The sequence below is a fragment of the Aedes aegypti genome, chromosome 3 (assembly GCF_002204515.2).
Source record: "Aedes aegypti strain LVP_AGWG chromosome 3, AaegL5.0 Primary Assembly, whole genome shotgun sequence".
Taxonomy (NCBI): Eukaryota; Metazoa; Arthropoda; class Insecta; order Diptera; family Culicidae; genus Aedes; species Aedes aegypti.
The window spans coordinates 109898180-109920010 of NC_035109.1; the positions used below are offsets into that span (position 1 = coordinate 109898180).

The 21831-nt window shown below is 38.6% G+C and overlaps 1 protein-coding gene across 1 annotated transcript; it reads left to right on the plus strand.

Annotated features, from left to right (window-relative positions):
• Positions 1 to 6478: 6478 nt before the first annotated feature.
• Positions 6479 to 20129, plus strand: LOC110677898 (cell division cycle 7-related protein kinase-like). The gene is made up of 2 exons (XM_021849777.1): positions 6479 to 7187; positions 18103 to 20129. Exons 1-2 carry the CDS (start codon positions 7061 to 7063, stop codon positions 19695 to 19697), a joined length of 1722 nt encoding a protein of 573 aa, XP_021705469.1. The 5' UTR covers positions 6479 to 7060; the 3' UTR covers positions 19698 to 20129.
• Positions 20130 to 21831: the final 1702 nt, after the last annotated feature.

Sequence of the window (21831 nt, forward strand, 5' to 3'; positions counted from 1 at the left end):
AGTTAAATCGTCCTTAGCGGAGTCTTTTGGTTGCCTAAAATGATTAAGTTTCTCACTAAAATTCGACTACTTACCACGAGAAAGCGCAAAATAGGTGCAGGAACAGTTTGGTTGCCATAGCCGTGTCTCCCGGCGCCGGACGATTTTACAGCAGGAGATTCTCATTTGACACTTTCCCGCATGCGCATCTGTTTGTTTTGATTTGATTTTAACACCAAGTCAGTAAAAAACATTACCTACTGAATAGTCGGTAATTGTTTTTACTGACTTTTCGGCCTGTTCGGTAATATAGCAAAATTGGGTCTGACAGCTACCGTAGTTCAGTAAAAAGTAAAAATTATTATTGAACATCAGAAGTTTTCAATCAAAAAGCTGAAAGTTCGGTATTTTTTATGATTTACAATTCGTACCCAGTTAAAAATTACCGAACAAGCAAATCGTGATTGAGTGTGTGCACACAATGCAAGTAATGTCACGTGAGCACCTTTCAATCTGATTGAATATAAAGCATTGAAAAACGCATCGTTTTACTTTTTCCAATGAAAATGAATATTTAGTGCATAGAAAACTGTGGCCCTTTTTCCATGTTTGTCAGGAAAGATCGAAAGTACACAGCAAAAGAAAACTAACGATTTTCCCCAAGCCTACCTTGATTGTTGTTGGCAAGCTGGAGCTATCTTGCAGTTCAAACAAACGTTGTTCTTTATTTCGTGTGTAGTATCTGTGCCTCCCTCCCAGCACAGCACCACTTTATTTGTGCAGACTTCCCAATGCATTCATTTCAAACACCTTGTGTCGTTGTTTTTACCATGGCGGCAACGCAAGACTAAAACAGTCAAAACTACCATGTTTCATAGTTATATTGATGACGAATAAAAGTTATTTTTTTCAACCATCTCTTGCATTAAAAATGAGCCTATACATGTAATAATTTGCTTTACGTTGGTTTATTTATGTGTTGATCAGCGACCCAGTTCCTAAAAACGAAAACACATGAGTTTCATTACTTTGAGATTGTAAGCTGCAAAATCAACATGGCTGCCGAAACGAATGACGGACTACTTAGCATTAAGGCCGCACGCACACTGGGGCAGATCGCTGTTTTCGACGGCCAAAACCTCTAGTACTCTAGATATGCACCCTAGAGGTTTGGTGTCTTCGACAATGTGTTTTGGAATAACTTGTACTATATTTTGACACATTCAGATTTGATATAGATAAGTGAAAACTGATCTAGATCAGTTTTATCTTTTGATAGGAGCGTCCTAGCAAAAAACTTTCTTCTGAAAAGTTGTTCATTGAGTCATTTTTGACATTTCTTCAGAAGACACTTACACTCTATCACTGACGTGGATTACGATATATGACAATTTAGTAAAAACAGTCAAAAAATCGATTTTGACCATTTTTTCATAAAAAAATATTAAAACATTTTTTGTCATCAAGTATTAGAAGCTTAACTATAACAAAGTAAATTTATATCATTCACTAGCAAAATTTTCAGATTTAATTATATTTTTGGTAAAAACAGTCTAAAAATAGTGTTTTACAAAATCCATGATAACTCATGAAGCGGCAGATGGCGGAAGCTAATTTTTTGTATATGACTAGCCAAGAGCATAAGTTTCATTGTCGCGAAGAAAGAAAAGTGGGGCCACGTGGGGCTTTTTTGTTGTTGTGGTTCAAAATTTGATGAAAATATGTTAAAAAATGCTTATATTTGTGAAACTTTTCATGAATTTATATTTTCCAAATGTATTTCTCAAACATATTGCATGTTGACGAAGTGTTTTGAAGAAGTCATCTCTAAACTGGTATTCCAATAAACTTTTAAACGGAATTCAAGATAATTTATCCCATATGTGTATCTACCTATCTATCTTTCCTTTGATTTTTATTAGAGTAATAGTATTGTGTTTAATAAAAGCCATATTATACGATACCAGTTTGGTGATGACTTTTTCGAATCATTTCGTCAACATGCAATATGTTTTAGAAATACATTTCAAAAATATAAATTCATGAAAAGTTTCTCAAATATAAGCATTTTTTAACATATTTTCATCAAATTTTCAAACCACCACAACAAAAAAGCCCCACGTGGCCCCACTTTTCTTTCTTCGGAACAATGAAACTTATGTTCTTGACTAGTCGTATACAAAAAATTAGCTGCCGCCATCTGCCGCTTCATGAGTTATCCTGGATTTTGTAAAACACTATTTTTAGACTGTTTTTATCAAAAACACAATAAAATCTGAAAATTTTGCTAGTAAATGATGTAAATTTACTTTGTTATAGTTAAGCTTCTGATACTTGATGACAAAATATTTTTTTACATTTATTTTTGTATGAAAAAATGGTCAAAATCGATTTTTTGACTGTTTTTATTAAATTGTCATATATCGTAATCCACGTCAGTGATAGAGTGTAAGTGTCTTCCGAAGAAATGTCAAAAATGCCTCAATGAACAACTTTGCAAAAGAAAGTTTTTTGCTAGGACGCTCCTATCAAAAGATAAAACTGATCTAGATCAGTTTTCACTTATCTAGATCAAATCTGAATGTGTCAAAATATAGTACAAGTTATTCCAAAACACTTTGTCGAAGACACCAAACCTCTAGGGTGCATATCTAGACTACTAGAGGTTTTGGCCGTCGAAAACAGCGATCTGCCCCATTGTGGCACGGGACGTCATCATAATCACCTTGTCCATTTCAAGAAGCAAATCTCAAGAACCACTCCATATATCGAAAAATGTATCACTATGATTTTATACATACAGTGCAAAACCCAATAAATTATCAGCTTCATCGGTTCACTAAAACTCGAGATTTGCTTTCCCAAAGTTTTGATGATAATTCTAGCGTAACATTTGAAAAGGGCCTATCTGCAAAACGTAAACATTGAGAAATTCTCAATTGAAGATTCCGTACCATATTTATAATTCCTATTTTAAACCCATTCGCATTTTTACTAGTTTCATACCTGTGTTCGACACCCATTAAAGTCTGTTGCGTGGCCCATTATGTTTCTAATCTCAAATAACACAACAACTCGTAAAAATTGTTGAATTCAAACATAATCGGCAGATAGGCCCTTTTATGAATCTTCAAACCAGTTAGGCCCTTTCAGTTAGGCCCTTTGATTGAACATGGTTTCAGTTAGGCCCTTTTATAATTTGCTAATTTTATTGATTTTTGAATTGGTTTGCATAAATCTTGAACAAAATTTAGCGATTATGTGAAAAAAAACACTATATAATAGCTATATATTGGAAATTTTCGGTTGAAGATTCAGTACCATATTGATTATTCCTATTTCAAACCCATTCGCTTTTTACTAGTTTCATACTTGGGGAAGATCCAAAAATGACGTCCATCGTTTTTCGGGTTTTCTAGAACCTTTCTACCCCCTCTGTCACGCTTTTTCTAATACCCAATCCATGCACTGTCACATTTTCGTACATCCCCCCATTGGAGGAGGCCCCAATTGATGGACGTCATTTTCGGATAACCCCTTGTGTTTGACACTTATAATGGTCTATTACGTGGCTCACAACGATTTGAATTTGAAATAGCACAACAACTTGTAAAAATAGTTCAATTCAAACATCATTCGCAGATAGGCCCTTTTACAAATTTTCAAACCAGTTAGGCCCTTTTTGAATTTGCTAATTTTATTGATTATTGAAGTGATTTGCATAATTGTTCGACAACATTTAATGATTATGTGAGAAAACAACACAATATCATACAAGCTACATATTGGAAACTATTCTATACAAAATCAGCAACATATTGATTATTGATATTTCAAACCCATTTACTTTTTTTTTACTAGTTTTAAACTTGTGTTAGACACTCATTATGGTTTATTACGTGGCCCAGAACGTTAGTAATCTCAAATAGCATAACGACTCGTGAAAATGGTTGCATTCAAATATCATCAGCAGTTAGGCCCTTCAATGAATCTTCAAACCAGTTAGGCCCTTTCAGTTAGGCCCTTCAATTGAACATGGTTTCAGTTAGGCCCCTCCAGTTAGGCCCTTTTATTAAACATAGTTCCAGTTAGGCCCTTGTGGAATTTATTGATTTTTTTGCTTATTGAAGTGATTTTCATAGTTTTTAAATAAAATAAAGCGAGAGAAAAACAATGTAATAGCTAAATGTTGGATATTCTCGGTTGAAGGTTCAGTACCTTATTGATTATATCTATTTCAAACCCATTCATTTTTTTACTTGTTTTATACTTGAGGGCCTTCCTTAGCAGAGCAGTTTAAGCCCGCGGCTACAAAGCAAAGCCATTCTGAAGGTATCTGAGTTCCATTCCCGGTCGGTCCAGGTTTTTTCGTAATGGAAATTTCCTTTACTTTCCTGAATATAGAGTACCTTCGTACTTGTCACACGATATACGAATGCGAAAATGGCAACTTGTCAAAAAAAAAGCTCTCAGTTTATAACTGAGGAAGTACTCATTGAACACAAAGCTTAGAAGCAGGCTCTGTCCCAGTGAGGACGTAATGCCAAGAAGAAGTATAAGAAGAATTCTTGCAGGGCTGTTACAAAAACAAACGAATTTGTTTTTGTGAAAATCGCGACTTTTGGAACTCGATCCACAACTAGAGCCAACAAATAAAAATTAACAAATAAAAATTATTCAACATTTTTAATGTAATTGATTTTTTTCAGAATAAAAAATCTGTTTTTCAACTAACTTCGCATTAAGATTATGATAAAACTAGTAAAAAAGAGAATGGTCTTGAAATAGGAATCAATATAGTACTGAATCTTCAATAAAGAATTTTTAATATTCAAAGTTGATTTTCTCACATACCTAATCGATTGATTTTGATCTAAAACTTTGAAAATCACTTCAATAATCAATAAAATTAACAAATTCCAAAAGGGCCTAACTGGAATTAAGTTTAATAAAAGGGCCTAACTGGAGGGGCCTAACTGAAACCATGTTCAATCAAAGGGCCTAACTGAAAGGGCCTAACTGGTTTACAGACTCGTAGAAGGGCCAATCTGCCGATGATGTTTGAATTCAAACATTTTCACGAATTGTTTTGTTATTTAAGATTTTAAACGTTATGGGCCACCTAGTAGACTATTATGAGTGTCGAACACAAGTATAAAACTAGTAAATAGGAGAAAGGGTTTGAAATATGAATAATCAATATAGTACTGAATCTTCAATAAAGAATTTTCAATATTCAATGTTGATTTTCTCACATAATCGATTGATTTTGTTCTAAAACTTTGAAAATCTATTCAATAATCAATAAAATTAACAAATTCCAAAAGGGCCTAACTGGAACTATGTTAAATAAAAGGGCCTAACTGGAGGGGCCTAACTGAAACCATGTTCAATTAAAGGGCCTAATTGAAAGGGCCTAACTGGTTTGAAGGCTCGTAAAAGGGCCTATCTGCCGATGATGTTTGAATTCAACATTTTTTACTAGTTTTTATGTTATGTTAGATTTAAAACGTTACGTGGCCCAGTAATAGACTATGAGTGTCGAACAAAAGTTTAAAACTATTAGATAGCAATGAGTTCAAAATAGTAACAATCAATATGTTACAGAATCTTCAATCGAGCATTTCTCAATTTTGAAGTTATGCTGATAGACCCTTTTCAAATATTTCACTAAGTTCCATTATGTGAGAAAAACACTATACAATGGCTAAATATTGAAAAATATGGAGGAAAATTAAAAATGCACGGAAGGGCCAATCTGATTTTGATGGAAATTTTCAGTTAGGCCCTTTTATGACCAGTTAGGCCCTCTTAGTTTTATCATTTTCAGATAGGCCCTTTTAAATTTGAATAAAATTACCATTAATAATGCATTTTGCATGCCCGTAAGAGTATGTAGGAGTAATTTACGTAAAAAATGATACGAATAATGAATAATCAAGTTTGTTTACATTTTGCAGTTAGGCCCTTTTCAAATGTTACGCTAGAATTGTTAGAGTGAGACAAAAGATAGGGAAAATAGGGGAAAATAACACGGTCTCCCGTGTCTCCTTAACAAACTTTTTTCTCCGTGATGGCCGGTACGCTGATCATAAGTACTGTGCAAAAGGATAGGACAAGAAACGGTCAAGGAATGATTCCGCTACCGAAATTACTTGAGCTGTACGCAGCTGAGAAGTAGAGCTGATTTCATAACGTCGGTAACGCCTGCCGTACAAACCAAAGGGAGCTGTCACTTTTCCGGACGGAAAAATGTGCCGCTCAATTATTCCGCAAGTAAAAGTGACATTTCGCTCATACTGAATCAGCTGTCAAAATTACTTTGGTAAAAAGGAGAAATTTTACTTGAGCGATTTACGTTTCAGGTCCGTACTTGGTTTGAGGTCAAATTTTAGTTCGATTTGTGGTTCCGTGCATGCAGGGTTGTCACGAATGTCAAATAACGGCGCGTTACGAAATGTCAAAACACACCGCGCCGTTCTGTTTTTCACGTTTCCGACGTGACCTTCGCTGACTGCATTGCACAGCTCGTTTCCCCATTCATAACTCCACGAACAAAAACAACACGCTGTGGGCCGTCGTCTCGCCACACATATCACTATCTCTGTCCAGCAAAGGGCCTTGCCTGCCAACGTTGCTCCTGGTTCATTCATAACGGGAAAGCATCAGGACCAGCCAGGACAGATAGGGGAGTTTGTTTTTCCATTTCACCGCTGGCTGTCACTTTTTCACTCCGCGACGTCTGTGTGTGCATTTCAGCGCGTCGCAACCAGCCTCCTTGCACTCTTCCTCATCAGTGGGGAAGATTACTACCGTCCCCCTGCAACCACACACGAGGAAACAAAGAAACGCAATTTTTCTGATCGCTGCCCTACATCTAAATTTTCATCGTCGCAGTTTTTAGTATCAATTTTCCACAAGTACAAAATTGTAGCTAAAATATTGGAGTTTTTAAGTATCGAATAGGAAAACTTATGTGCTAGTTAAAGATTTTCCAGCAAAAGTACCTTTACGAAGGATAGTTTCAGATTTTCATACGAGACGCGTGTTTTGTTAGGGAAGTAGCAGCAGAAACAACGTCATGGAGGTTAGCAACGAGAATCAAAAGAACGGGGACAAGATGCCTGCCAAAGCGGCTGAGGATCGGCAGCCGGCCGCCGAACGAACGGACGTGTCCGCGACGACCGAGGCTCCGGAAAAGGATGAGAGTGAGTACCGCACCAATTCGATCGATTTTGTATTTATTTTTCTGATTCCATAATGATCTATTTTGCACCAAGTTGCAAAAGCAGGTGGTTTTACATAAGGGTTTCTGATTGTTATTTGGCAAATGTGGGGAATTCAGTAAATTACCTATTCTTCGTACATGGTTTCTGAAGCACATTTCCAAGTACCTAGTGAACGATTTTATTCATAATTATCCAAATAAGTCTACGTATTCAGAAAGAAACTTGGATTTGGATCTATCACAGTGCTGGTAGCAGGCCTCTTTGAATTCCAGGTCACTATTTTTCATTTTCTCCTGGTGTAAGTTCTTGATGCTCCAGACATTCCGTTGAGACTATTCCATAGTTTTTTTTTTCAAGTTTCCTCGAGGGAAGGCTTCAGGAATTCTCCAGCGATTTGTTCCGGAATGCTACCCGACTCCTAGGGGTCATAGCGGTAGCTATTCAGCGAGTAATTAAATGAAAACCGAATTTAGTACAATACCATTTAATTCCATTAGGGTTTATATCCTTTAACATACACGCGTATTTCGACCTCGACATTTGGACATTTTTTGGAAGTTTTTGTATGTAAATTGAATTGTATGGTACGTAACAAATTTCAAATTTCTTTTTCATTTTGTAGATGTGATATAATGTTATCTATGCCCCTTTTTCCTCTCCCTGCCCTTCGGTTCAGAAAGGGGTACGGGCGCGTTCTGCCAACTCGGTCGAGGCAGATTTCTTGTGTGAACAAGCTATTACATTGAAGCTCTAAAATGCCAGAATGAAATGTGTAGTTTGTAAGGATCACTTGAAGATGCAATAAGCGGACATCATGATGTTTTCATAGTGTTTTTGTTCCTTTTGAATTCGTGACAAACCTGAATGACCCCTTATCTGCATCCGTCGAACCATTCTGAATGGCTACTGTAAGAATGTATGCTTCTCGTTCGAAATTTAAAAAAAAAAGATAGAATGCCCAACAACATTGTTCATTTCATGATGTTTTTAGAAAATATGAAGAGGTTTGGTGCCTCTTTGAGAAAGGTTTCAGTAAGGGACTTAAAGCATTTTTTTCTTCTCTTCCTCTTTCAAAGTTTTAATAAAAAAAAACCCAAGTTTAACCCGTACAGGCCTGAGTGAAAGCAAAAATACTAAAACCCTCTCCGCTCAGCGAAATCTAAACGGATTCAAATGATTTTTTGTCAGTATACTGGCACACATTTTTAGTTGTTGGAAGTGGCCAGAACTTCGGAAATTTCTTGTGGCCGGAGTTATTCTGGTGGGTTACTGGGCCAAGTCGGGTAAAAAACGGCTATTTTTTGGGATACGCCAAGTAATCTTTATTGATTTGCAATGGCATCCATAAAAATTTACATAAATCATTATGATCTGATATTCAACATTATCAATAAAGAGCTCTGGACCGTTTGGAATGTACCGGATGTGGCCCTGAAGAACCGGCTATAGATTTGTTGGATACTAAACCGTTTCAATCCTCGAAAAGTAGAAATCAAACACAATAGCTCACTAAAATGCGTTCCTGTAAGCTTGACACAGATGTTTACATGCAAATTGGCCATTTTATCGTAAATTTGACGTGTCCCGGGACCCGAAAATGGACATTTGTAGGATCAATCAACTGCAGGAAACATGGTTATCCAAATCAATCGTTTCTCAAAAGGTTTACACTGATGCGATTTTCTTAAAATTACTTGATATAGTGGCCACATTGTAGCCGATTCCAGAAATTATATGTGACTTGAAATTTGCCTACTTTCAGGGGCACAAACGCACAGCACCCTTTTCACCTAACCTGACCCAGTGACCCACCGGAATAACTCCGGTCACAGGAACATTCCCGAGATCCTCTGGCCACTTTTCGTAACTAGATATATGAACGAGTATGCTGACAAAAAATGATTGAAATCCGTTATGTATTCATTGAGCGGTGAGAGTTTTAGTAGTTTTTCTTTCACTCAGGCCTATACGGGTTAAAACAACATCAACAACAATATTAGCTGCCCCCAAAACGCAATTAAAATTCAAGGAATGGTGGAGACGAACCAGCCATCGGCTGAAAGTCTCGATAATATAGAGACTAATATAATATCTAATGATAAAAATAACAATTTTAGGAGTTTTCAAATAAAAAATAAATTTCTTTGGAATAGTTTATAAATTGAAGAAATTAAGAAATAAGTTTTGTAGTGGTTAGAACACTCGCTATAACGTCTAAGAGCTGGAACCGAATCCCATTCCTAAGATAGTTACAGGGATGTCTCTCCTAAGATGGTTACAGGGATGTTGCCCTTCGGAAAGAGAGTAAAACCATTGGTCCAGAGATGACCAATGATTACAAGGAAACCTACTTTTCTTGATTGCAATGCTCTCTTTTCTATGACAACATACAGTAAGGGCAAAACTTTAAGACCACATCGGTATTATTTTTTTTTATAATCGCTTCCCTGGATAGCTTGAGCTTGAGCTTGATTGGCCGCCCGTGGTTGCTACTCCAGTATCGCCAGATCACCTGCATTTACACAAGGAACCAACCAGATGACTGCTTGGGACTAACAGACACCCTCGGTGTATAAGTGCTGGTGATCTTCTATTTTAAGCGATAATGGTGCCTGCCACGTCAGAATGCAAACCAATGAGGGGAAGGGGGAGGAATTGATGGTGCATTAAACTGGCTCCCACGGTAGACCGTATATACCACTGCGTTTACGCCAGTTCATGCGGGAAGGGTGAAGGAGTGGGGTAATTTTTATGGCAGAGAGGCTTGCTGTTTGGTTAACAGACTACCTATGTATCAAGCGTAAGGAAAGGCGTGCGCTATAATGATGAAGGAATAGAAGCGAAGGGAAACGGTTTATTTCTGTCCGTATCGGGTCCTAGCAAATGCTATGAACTGTGATAGATATATTAGGAGTGGTAGATAGAAGCAAGTGAAAGATACAACTACAAAGTACAAGGGACGGGCCTGGGATTGAACCCATCACCTTCTGCTTATGAAGCAGAAGCGGTAGCCATCAGACCACTAACCCCATCGATTTTTTTAATAATCCCTGGATAGCTATATTTTTGGCACATACCCATTGTGAAACTATTAAGCAAGACCAAGCTGAGGGTCGTGCTATATTATGTACGAATGTAAAAAATGGCTAAGTAAACTCTCAATTGATCCTCTCTCTCTCATGGTAGCGCAGATGAATACAGAATTTTGACAAACGCTAGGCAAATCGGATTGGTACGATTAGTTCAATCATGATGTACGCTCATTTCTCGTATAGCTTATGATCTCGCCCTAAAAGCCGTTGGTAACCGAGTGTGTGGCTCGTTGTTTCTAAGCAAATTAATTGACTAAGATAAATGATTTTATTATCGTCTCTTCATCATAAAATTGTTAATCTCTCGGTTGACACGCGAGTAGCCGAGCGTTGTAGGGACACCGGGGGCAGTATGAACACCCGGGCCAGAATGGTAATTTCCTGTATCTTTGCACATGTGGATTAAATTTCACTTTCGAAGCAAACAATATAGCAGTTATCAATAAAAAAAATTAAGTCATGCACGAAAATTTCAGTAAATTGTCATTGTTGAATTGAAAATGTAAATGTCATTGATTTTTAATCGAAATACTGAACATGATTATATCAGGCTCGGAAATTATAACTTTCACGCCTCACCAAATAAGGTTTGTGAAGCGAATAACTTCCAGTTGTCCGATAATGTAGCTTTGAATTGAATCTTTGTTTATTTATGTTGTATTAAAACATTCAGTTGGTTTTGTTTCTGTTACTTCAGAACATTAAAAATCTTATGTAAAAACATCTTCTCCTGTTGGGCCAAAATGGACACCGTGTGACAGAGTATTGTTGACACTTAAATCTAGAAAGATGGCAAAGTTGTTCAGTTGGGCTATCATTATTTGAGCCAAGAAATTCGAGATTTTGCCACCTCGTGGCGCTTGTGAGCATGACACTTTTGTTTTGTGGATATTTTAGGACCCTGAAAAATTAGAAGGATGCCGTCTTCGGCAAATTTGTTCAGTAGCTCAAAGGCTATATGATTAGTTGGGCCAAGAAATTAAAAATTCTGCCACCAGACGGTGCTAATGCACATGAAACTGTTTTGCAGGAACCTTACCACTTAGAAAGATGGCGTCTTCGGCAAAGTTGTTCAGTAGTTCAAGGACTACCATTGTCAGAAACAGTTGATTCAAAATGTTGCCACCAGGCAGCGCTAGTGAGCAAGAAACGTTTTCAGATATCTCATTATTATAGCCAAAATATCAAAATGTTTCCACCTTGCGGTGCTAGTGTGCATGAAATTTTTGTTTTGCAAATATCTCAGAATTCTGTCCACTTAAAAATATGACGTCTTCGGCAAAGTTATTTATTAAGCCATGAGCAATCATTGATCGAGCTAGTTGATTCTAAATTTTCCCACCAGGTGACACGAATGAGTATGAATCAATTGTTATGCAACTATTTTATCAGCCCGATCACTTATAAAGATGGCGTCTTCGGCAGAGTCGTTCAGTAACTCAAAGGCTATCTTTATTAGGCCTTGAAATTGGAAATTGACTAAAATAATGATAGGTAGCCCTTGAGCTACTGAAGCTCCTGAAATATCTGCAAACCAAAGGTTCATGCTCACTAGCGCCGCCTGGTTGCAAAATGTTAAATCAGTTTGCTCAAACAATGATGACCTTTGAGTTACTGAACAACTTTATCGAAAACGCCGTATGAGATATTATGGATCCGACAGAAATAAGGACAAACATTTTTTTTTAATATATTTTTTCTCAATCTCCAAGCGTCGCGACTAATATTTGAATAGTGCGCTGTGTTCATAAACATCGTAAGAATGCAGCGCCACACATGTCATTATGACAGTTATGTCGGGAACGAGTCACACGTCGCGTGTCTCACATGCGCGTTCCGATTTGGTGGGCGCGCGACAATATCTGCAAAACAAACTAGTTGTATGCACACTAGTGCCACCTAGCGGTCAAATTCTGAGTTAAATGAGGTGCAGGTCGGACTCGATAATCCGGAGACTCGATTATCCGGGATTCGATTATCCGGAATTTAAAACTCGATTTTCCGGAATTTGTTTTTTGATGTTCTTGTTTTTCAATTTTATGCATAAATCTGAGATAAGGGGAAAAAGAAAAAGGGGGTTTGAAAAAGTGCTTAAATTTTTTTTTGTCTCGTAAATACCCCTTCTTCTTCTTCTTTCTGGCGTTACGTCCCCACTGGGACAGAGCCTGCTTCTCAGATTAGTGTTCTTATGAGCACTTCCACAGTTATTAACTGAGAGCTTTCTTTGCCGATTGACCATTTTTGCATGTGTATATCGTGTGGCAGGTACGATGATACTCTATGCCCTGGGAATCGAGAAAATTTCCTTTACGAAAAGATCCTCGACCAGCGGGATTCGAACCCACGACCCTCAGCATGGTCTTGCTGAATAGCTGCGCGTTTACCGCTACGGCTATCTGGGCCCCACTCGTAAATACCCCTACTGTTTCTAGAAATAATTTCTGGCATTACCCCATCATATGAATAAAACAACAAAAAAGGTAATATTTAAGTTCTTTTATCGAATATTTCATTCTTTTCTAGTGATTCGATTATCCGGAGTGAAAAAAAATCTATACTCCGGATAATCGAATCCAACCTGTACTATTAGACTGCGCTTCACCTCCAGAACCCCATGTATCGAAAATATTTTGATTTTGAGATATAACGATTTCAAATTATAGTCTATGACTTCTATGTATATTTGTTGATTTTAAAGGGCCATACTGTAAACAAACACTGTTGAGTAGATCCTATAACACTTCCCCGAAAGTCAATACCCCGAATGGTCAAGTACCCCGAAAACCAATACCCCTAAATCCATTAGGCGGCATCCACAAATTACGTAACGCTCCAGGGGGGAGGGGAATAGGCTCAAGCGTTACGACTCATACAAAAATTCTAAATTTTTCATACAAAAAGCGTTACGGACGGGTGGGAGGGGGTCGAAAATTTCCAATTTTAGCGTTACGTAATAAATGGACGCTGCCTTACCCCGAATAGTATGTTACCCCGAATACCAATTCCCCGAATGGACCATAACCCCGAATTTGTTTGCCCCGAAAAATTCAAAATGAAGATTCGACAAATGAACACCATACATTTTAGGCGGCGTCCATTTATTACGTAACGCTAAAATTGGAAATTTTTGACACACTCCCCCCCCCCCTCCGTAACGCTTTTTGTATGATTTTTATTTTTATTTTTGTATGAGCCGTAACGCTTGAGCCTATTCTCCCCTCCCCCTAGAGCGTTACGTAATTTGTGGATGCCGCCTTATAAAATAATTTGTTGAGGCTAAGCACGTCTTCTCTTGTTCGTTGGAGGTCATTGTCTATCAAATTGTCGCTAATATACATGGCAAAAAATATAAAGATTTGAAAGTAGAAAACTTTTTCTCAATACTCAATAATACTAAATAACGGTGCTAGCCTGGAAGTCGTCAATGGAGTATTACTACTTGATTTTTATTTGAATTCGTGTTCTTGTTATCGAAGATTTATTCTTCTTTTAATAAACAGCTGTTCTTTAAGGGTCAAGTGAGAACCAAAATCTCACTCACAGGTGTGCATTTAATTTTGTGAGGATGGTTATGTTCACAGATTCATTGCTACATTTTTCAAACTGCTGATAATGCTGATACCGATTTCGTTTTCACATGTTAATGTTAGACCTCTACCGCCCTCTTTCAAAAGCATTATATTATTTGATGGTAATGCATGATTGATGTTCACAATATTCTGGAATGACACTAGACTATGGTTCGAAAAATCTCAGATGAAAACGTTTACTGATATTATACTGACAACTATTTAACAAGTGCATCGCTAAAGAACAGCCGATGATATAAGAAGAAAAAGTCAATTAATGAAAACGTTGAAAATTATGATGCGGATAATCACTTTATTACAAGTGCAACTTTTGAAAGAATAGCCGATAATTAAAAGAAGGACAAATCTCTTGTTGGAAGTTGTACTACCTACAAGATGTAATACAGACAAGTAATGCAGGTGCTTATATTCAAGGTTGCTCGTCTGAAGTCATTGTCAACTTTTAATTTCGCTCAAGATAATTGTGTCAGTCGAATTTTTTGACAGCTATCGCTCAAACTTTAAATCAAACAGTACAACTCGAAAGAACAGCCTATAATTTAAAGAAGGGAAAATCATTGGTCAAAACGTATACCTATACAATCTCGAAAGAACAGCCGATAATTGAAAGAATAAAAACATCACTGATAGCAATGTTAGTAGTTATTACGTCGACAATTATTCTAACACTGCCAAGAAAACCTCGCTTGTCGTACATAAAACAAGAAAGATGGAATTTCAGGCTCAAATTCGAGACTTTCGGGGAATTGGTTTTCGGGGTAATTTGCCAATCGGGGTAACGGTTTTCGGGGTAATGGTATTCGGGAAAGTGTTATAGGACCGTTGTTCTTAAGAAGATTCTTGAGGAATACATTTTAGTTTGGTGTTGAAAGATATCTTTGTTGTAAAATGATAGCATTTAAATCACAGCTGTTGTACAAAGTACAACAGCGCGATAGCCCGAAGGTTAAATAACGTGTAAATCCATTCGTTCGCTCAGTAACAACAAGCTACAGACTTGTTTACCGTTGGCTCTAAGGGATGGTACACAAATTATGTCACGCTAAATTTCAACTTCGAAGTAGGTGTTTTAAGTTTTTGTAACCTCTAGGTGGAATTTTGAATGAGAAGATCAACAAAATATGGAGTTACGCCCTTTTGGAGGTGTAACCATTGAAGACACTAATTTTCAATATATTAATTAGGCATTATAATAACGTCAAGCATGTTCCAATGTTTTCAATGACACATTGCTCTTCAATGCCGCAAAAGTCCCAAAACTGACTTTTCATAGGCTCAAGTGCTATAAGGCATTACGGAGCCAATTTCATCATGTAACCAAATTAGTTCTCATACAACAATATTCTGGATAGTTTGGTGAAGCAATGAACTCATGGGGACCAGATAGCCGTAGCGGTAAACGCGCAGCTAATCAGCATGACCATGCTGAGGGTCGTGGATTTAAATCCCGCTGGTCGAGTATCGTTTCGTAAAGGAAATTTTCTCGATTCCCAGGGCACAGAGTATCTTCGCGTACCTGCACACGATATACACATGCAAAAATGATCAATCGTCAAAGAAATAATTAATAACTGTGGAAGTGCTCATAAGAACACTAATCTGAACAGGTTTTGTCCCAGTTGGGACGTAACGCCAGAAAGAAGAAGAAACATGCAACAAACTCATAACTTTTTTTCCTAAAAAATCTCACCAAAATCGATCAAACGATGGCGAAGATACAGAATTTTACAGAGGCGTCCCGTGAGGAATTTGATTACTTGTGCACTGACACGAACAAACCGTTTATTTTGAATTATGAATACGATTTTTTTAATTGATTTTGTAAAATGTATTTCAGCTTAATATGTAATTTGTTATTATTAACACCTTAAAATGTAATTTCCAATACTGTATGCAATCTGGAAGTGTCTGGAAGCTATTATATTTGTTGCTCATTGGACGTATTTTTTGTTTGTTTTCTGCGTTTCAATCACTAGTTGTAAGTTTTAAGAATTTCGGATGATTCCTTATACAATGTTTAGGGACAAGGAAAATTCTCAAAATTTCGCTGATACCAAGGCGATGCAAGAAAAATTTTGCGTATTAATCGCGGTCCCATAGTTTGATCATATTTGACATAAAAATATATCTTCTTCTTCTTTCTGGTGTTACGTCCCAACTGGGACATAGCCTGCTTCTCAGATTAGTGTTCTTATGACCACTTCCACAGTTATTAACTGAGAGCTTTCTTTGCCAATTGACCATTTTTGCATGTGTATATCGTGTGGCAGGTACGAAGATACTTGTATGCCCTGGGAATCGAGAAAATTTCCTTTACGAAAAGATCCTCGACTGGTGGGATTCGAACCCACGACCCTCAGCATGGTCATGCTGAAAAGCTGCGCGTTTACCGCTACGGCTATCTGGGCCCCTGCACATAAAAATATTTATTTACAGTAAAAATGTCCTTTATATGCGTAAATTTCAAGCATTTTTCGTATTTGGCGAACTGAGATAATAAGTTTAATATATCATATCAATGCAAAATTTAAAGCAAGAAGAAAGACTTTTAACTTGAAACTAAACGATTAGCACATTTTTTATATGAAACTCGGCTTACAAATAAATAAACCATTCTTATGAGCACAAATCTGAACTTTTCTGAGATTATCATATAAACATTCAGAATTCAACTATTTATGCGTCATTTTCCAAGTTTCGCGATGAAGGATAAATTCCGTGGATTTCGTGGTTTTTGCAAAATTCCGAATCTCCATTATTCCTAACGTTGTTATTCTATATAATATTTATTATTATTTACAGCTTGTTAATTGTATCACGATATCTTAGCTTTTTGACGATGTCCAGCGCTGGTACATCTCCTTGTATACTTTTGTTGATACATCAAAGCTTTTAAGTGAAATGATGACTGACTGTTGAACGCTGAAACCCACTTTACGCCCACCGCAATTTATCAGTTGTCGGTCTGTTGAGCAAGAAAGCTATATTCACACATAGTTTATAAATCAATTCAAAGCCACATGAATTTGGTTTATATAATAAGATAAAACATAATCAATGTGGCCAATATGTTTATAACATCTAGTTTTGATTCCAATCAATATTGCGCCTAGTATCGCGCGACACCTGGAAGCTCCATGCAACATACATACACACAAAGCATGTATGGCGTTGACGCTTTCTCTTCCAACAGCAGACGTCGTGACGCCAGTTGCGCGCGCTTTCTCAATTCTTGCAAACCAATGGACCGATGCACGAGTTCACTATTTGACGTTTGAGCGGTGCCGTGTTATTTACGTGACCATGGCAACGAGTGAATTTGGCACCGCTCAAACGTCAAATTAGTGAACTCGTGCATCGGTCCATAGGCCAGAAGAAGTGGATGAACTTGTCATTCATTTTCCTGTCAAATTTCATACAAAATCTACTTTTTCTCTGCTATAAATTTATTCTAGGTGAACCACTTCTCCTGGCCTATGCGAGCGTCATGGGCAATTTCTCTCTCGGGTGCATAAATTGGAGTGAACCAGATTTTACCTATACAATGCCACTGTTGCTCTAGAAATGCCAATACAAATGCACATTCCTGCTGTGTCCATACAAGCTATTTTCGTGCACAAGAAAGAGTGCACGGCTGAAATGAACATTCTCTGCAATACGATGGAGACGCATGGCAGTTTGTCTTGTTCGCTTTGCTGTTTTCGCTTGCTGGTTGATCAAGACCATGGGAGGGAGAATCAAACGGTTTGTTCACTGAGGGCGATGCACCAATTGAAGGTGAAGAAATCAAACAACATTTTCAAGCAACTATACATTATGGATGTTGGAAGTATTGAGAATTATAATACATATATTTCATTTGTTAGTATGAAAACTTTGACTGTGCAGTGCACCAAGTGCACCTTAGGACGAGACGCCAATGGAATTTTAAAACTTCGATGTCGCCATACAACACTGTAAAGGTTAAACAAACAACTTAGAGACCTTAAACCAAAAATAGGGAGTGTTTTAAGACTTGTAACCAAACAGTGACCAAGTCTTCAAAAAGAAGACTGCTACCAATTTTGTGATAGATTTCCACTTCCCTATGTCGATAATGGTGCTCCGATGTTTCTCCTACGTAAAAAAAAAATCATCTGTTCTTTTATAGTTTCCAAATAAATAAAATAATGCACGCAATTAATATCCCTTTATTGTTTCTTCCCCTTGCAGAACTGGTGGCCAATCTGCGTCAGCAGATTCCGGACATCGACAACATCTTCAACATCCACCGAAAGATCGGTCACGGCACGTTCAGCTCGGTATTTCTCGGTACCCTGAAATGCCACGAGCGACTACCGGCGGAGAAGCGCAAGCTGTTTGCCATCAAGCACCTGGTCCCCACTAGTCATCCGAGTCGTATCGAACGGGAACTGAGATGCATGATGCTGATTGGCGGTGCTAGCAATGTGGTGGGAGTTGATCTGTGTCTTCGCCGGCAGGAATCGGTGGCATTCGTGATGCCGTTCATTGCCCACGATCAGTTCCACGTGTACTACGACAAAATGACCCCGACCGAAACTCAGCTGTACATGAAGAATCTGCTGATCGCATTGAAACGGGTTCATGAGTTCAACGTAATCCATCGGGATGTAAAACCGAGCAACTTCCTGTACAACCGTAAGAAGCAAACGTTCCTGTTGGTCGATTTTGGATTGGCTCAGGACATTAGCAGTCGGGTCATCAAGGAAGCAGCAACTGAAGCAGAGGACAAGACTGGAAAAAGACGGCTTTCCGGCAGTGTGGCTGATGGTAATCATCCAAGCTCGGATGCCGCAATGCAGGTTCAGAAAAAGGCGAAACTACATGATGATAACATGGAAAATAGTACAACCCTCGCAAGTGGCGAGGAACAAGAACAGCTACCCCCACCGGTGTTCAAAACGCCATTGAAACAATCGAACCAAATCATCTCACCGATGAAACTCTCGAATATAACGAAAGATCTGTACAGCCCGCCGCTAGTTCGGCAAATCAAATCCACAGTGCTAGGGATTAGCAGCAACTTGAAGGCAGCGCAACGCCTACAACAAGGAAAGAGTAGCAACACGACGGCCTTGTCACCAATTCCACCGAAAACGGTCACCGGTGGCACAAGAACCCACCAATACAACACCCCTTCATCGGCCAGTCCTGCGGCCAAGCAGGACGCTGTGTGCAAGTGCTTTGGCAAGAGCCAAGTATGCAACATTTGCATGGTGAAGAAAGAGATACAGGCATCACGTGCTGGTACACCGGGATATCGTCCACCGGAGGTTCTTTTGAAGTATCCGGATCAAACCACCGCTGTAGATGTTTGGGCTGCGGGTGTGATGCTCGCTAGTATCCTCTCGAGGTGCTATCCGTTCTTCCAGAATTCGGACGATTTTCACTCTCTGGCCGAAATTGTCAGTATTTTCGGCGACCAACGCATCAAAAAGACTGCAAACATTTTAGGCCGTCACGTCAAGACGGCCCAACGAAAGCAACCTTTGGATCTCCGTAAGCTCTGCTTACGCCTACGGTTCCGTTTTCGGCGTCTGCGTGCCCGGCAACAACAACAACCGGAGGAGGAATCTGCGGCCACATTTGCCAACAGTTGCGACAACTGCCAGCAACGTTTGGACGAGTGTCTTTGCGAGCATTCCGAAGCCAACAGGGACTTTTCGGAAGACGAATATTCCGACAGTGCCTACGATCTACTCTACAAACTGTTGGAGATCAATCCGCATAACCGCATCTCCGCCGAGGAAGCTCTGAAGCACCCATATTTCCAGCAGTCCCTCTAGAATGGTTGTCGCTAGAGCGAAAAAGTATTATACATATTATATAGAAGCGATCTCCCAATCGAAAACAAAAAAATGCCAACATTCTTTGCGAATTCTATCTAATTTAGAAGAAACAGCCTGTAGGTCAAATTAGCAAAACAAAGCATGTTTCTTGTAGAGATCTTAGGAAAATTCCCTCGTTCTTGTGGAACGAGTCAAAATTCAATGTGGATGTGAAATTTGTTTAATTTATTTTAATTGATTCTAAACTATTTATTGAAAAATAACCTGAATGTGTACTCTTTTGAAGAAAAACAAAAAATAAAAAGCGTCGATTTTTATTAATCGAACCCTAAGGACTGAACATTGATGAACAACACTTAGTCTAGGAGGAAACTAGCTTCTAAGGACAACAAAATCACAAGAGGCAATAAATGTAACAAATAGATAACACACTGTAGTTTGTTTCCAGCACTTCCTATCTCAGCCCTGTCTGATCGTCTCACTATTGAACATTTAAGGCGCTGCTTAGCCTTCGGTAGCCATATTTATTAGGTCGTTTCTTATCAACACCTATGCAATTTTGACTAAAAATCAAAATTTTTTAAATTTAAAATTTTAACATAAACACCTATGTTTTCTCGTATGGGGGTACAATTATCTTGCTGAACTAAAGAAATATCTAGCCATTTCATATATTTGTAATGGGTTGGGTTGCATCGCCGAATTCACTTCTCATTACATGGTAATGCACAGCGCAAGTGTCTATGCACGAAAAATAGTTAAAACGTAACGCGGAAAATATTTGCAAACCGAAATGTATCTGAAAAATTCTTTCTCTAAACTTTTTTTCATATTTGGTTCCGAGTATGCATTATAATGATGGCTATCATTCCTAATTACCAAATATTTTTTTCGTTTAATACTCTCATTTTCGGCAAATTTGATGTTAGATGTCTTTTCCCATACAAAATAAAATTATTTAATTATACCTATAATAACAATGCATTTCAGTTTCCTTTGCTTAATTTATCAAGAAGGAAGAGAGTAAGCTGGATGAAGCCGTTCTTGAGGACTGCTGCAGTACAGTGAAAGCAGCCATCAACGATGCAGCTGAGGGCAACGTAGGGTACATAGGACGGAGTTGACGGAACGATTGGTTCAATGAGGAATGTAGATTCTGGAGGAGGAAAATGACATGGAAACGGCAACAGCAGACCCGCCTCTTTCGGGAGAAAAAAGTTCGCCTGGAGGAGACGGAGTCGAGGAGATAGAACAGCTGTGCCACGCAAGGATGGGACGAACGTCGTTTTTTTTTGTTTTTTTACAAGGGGGAAATCAGCAAACAGACCCCCTGAAAAGGTAACTCAGGGACTATGGGGATGTCGCACCAACGACGACCCACTAAAACCAGCCGATGTACTTGTACTTGAGCAATTCTTATTGAATTGCTCAAGTGGTGTACATTGCACCGATATTACCCTTGGTCATAGACCCTTATCTCCCCGGGACCACCTTACGGTATTTCTTCGGGGAGGGGCCAGTGCATATAGAACAACACATGTAGCAGAAGTAGCCTAGGCAAACTGCTTCTCCTAGCCGACTTTAACAATGTTACAAGGGACCAGCATCGGCAGTGCTAATTCTCTGCAGCCAACTCTTGGTCGGCGCGCCATAGGCGTTGCAATTCTAACATATTTTGAGTGACAGGCGTAGTTACTGCATTCCTGCACTCAGCATCCGCACACACTCTCTCTTATAATATTGTCGGGGGACGTGTCCCCTCCGCATGTAGCGAGCATGCGAGCTCTCACATCAATGAAACGGGGGCAATCGAACACGATATGCTCCGCTGTTTCCTCCACACCAGCACAATTGGGGCACGCAGGAGATTCTGAGTGCCCGAACCTATGCAGATACTGTCTATAGCAATCATGTTCTGACAGAAACTGCGTCAGGTAAAAGTTCATTTCCCCATGGTTTCTTCCATACCAATCTGACACATTTGGTATTAGCCGATGGGTTCATCTACCCTTAGTGGAGTAATCCCATTCCTGCTGCCAACTTCTGAGCGTTTCCTCTTTACACGTGTTGCGGATTCCCCTGGTACCTCTTTGGTTCATGCATTGAACATTTTCTTTGATGATGAGCCCGA

What these genes read in the sequence shown, in the direction of transcription:
- LOC110677898 (XM_021849777.1), top strand. Translation starts at nt 7,061, where the DNA reads ATGGAGGTTAGCAACGAGAATCAAAAGAACGGGGACAAGATGCCTGCC. An exon ending in GGCTCCGGAAAAGGATGAGA is followed by an intron (nt 7,188 to 18,102) that starts GTGAGTACCGCA and finishes TTCCCCTTGCAG; the next exon opens with AACTGGTGGCCAATCTGCGT.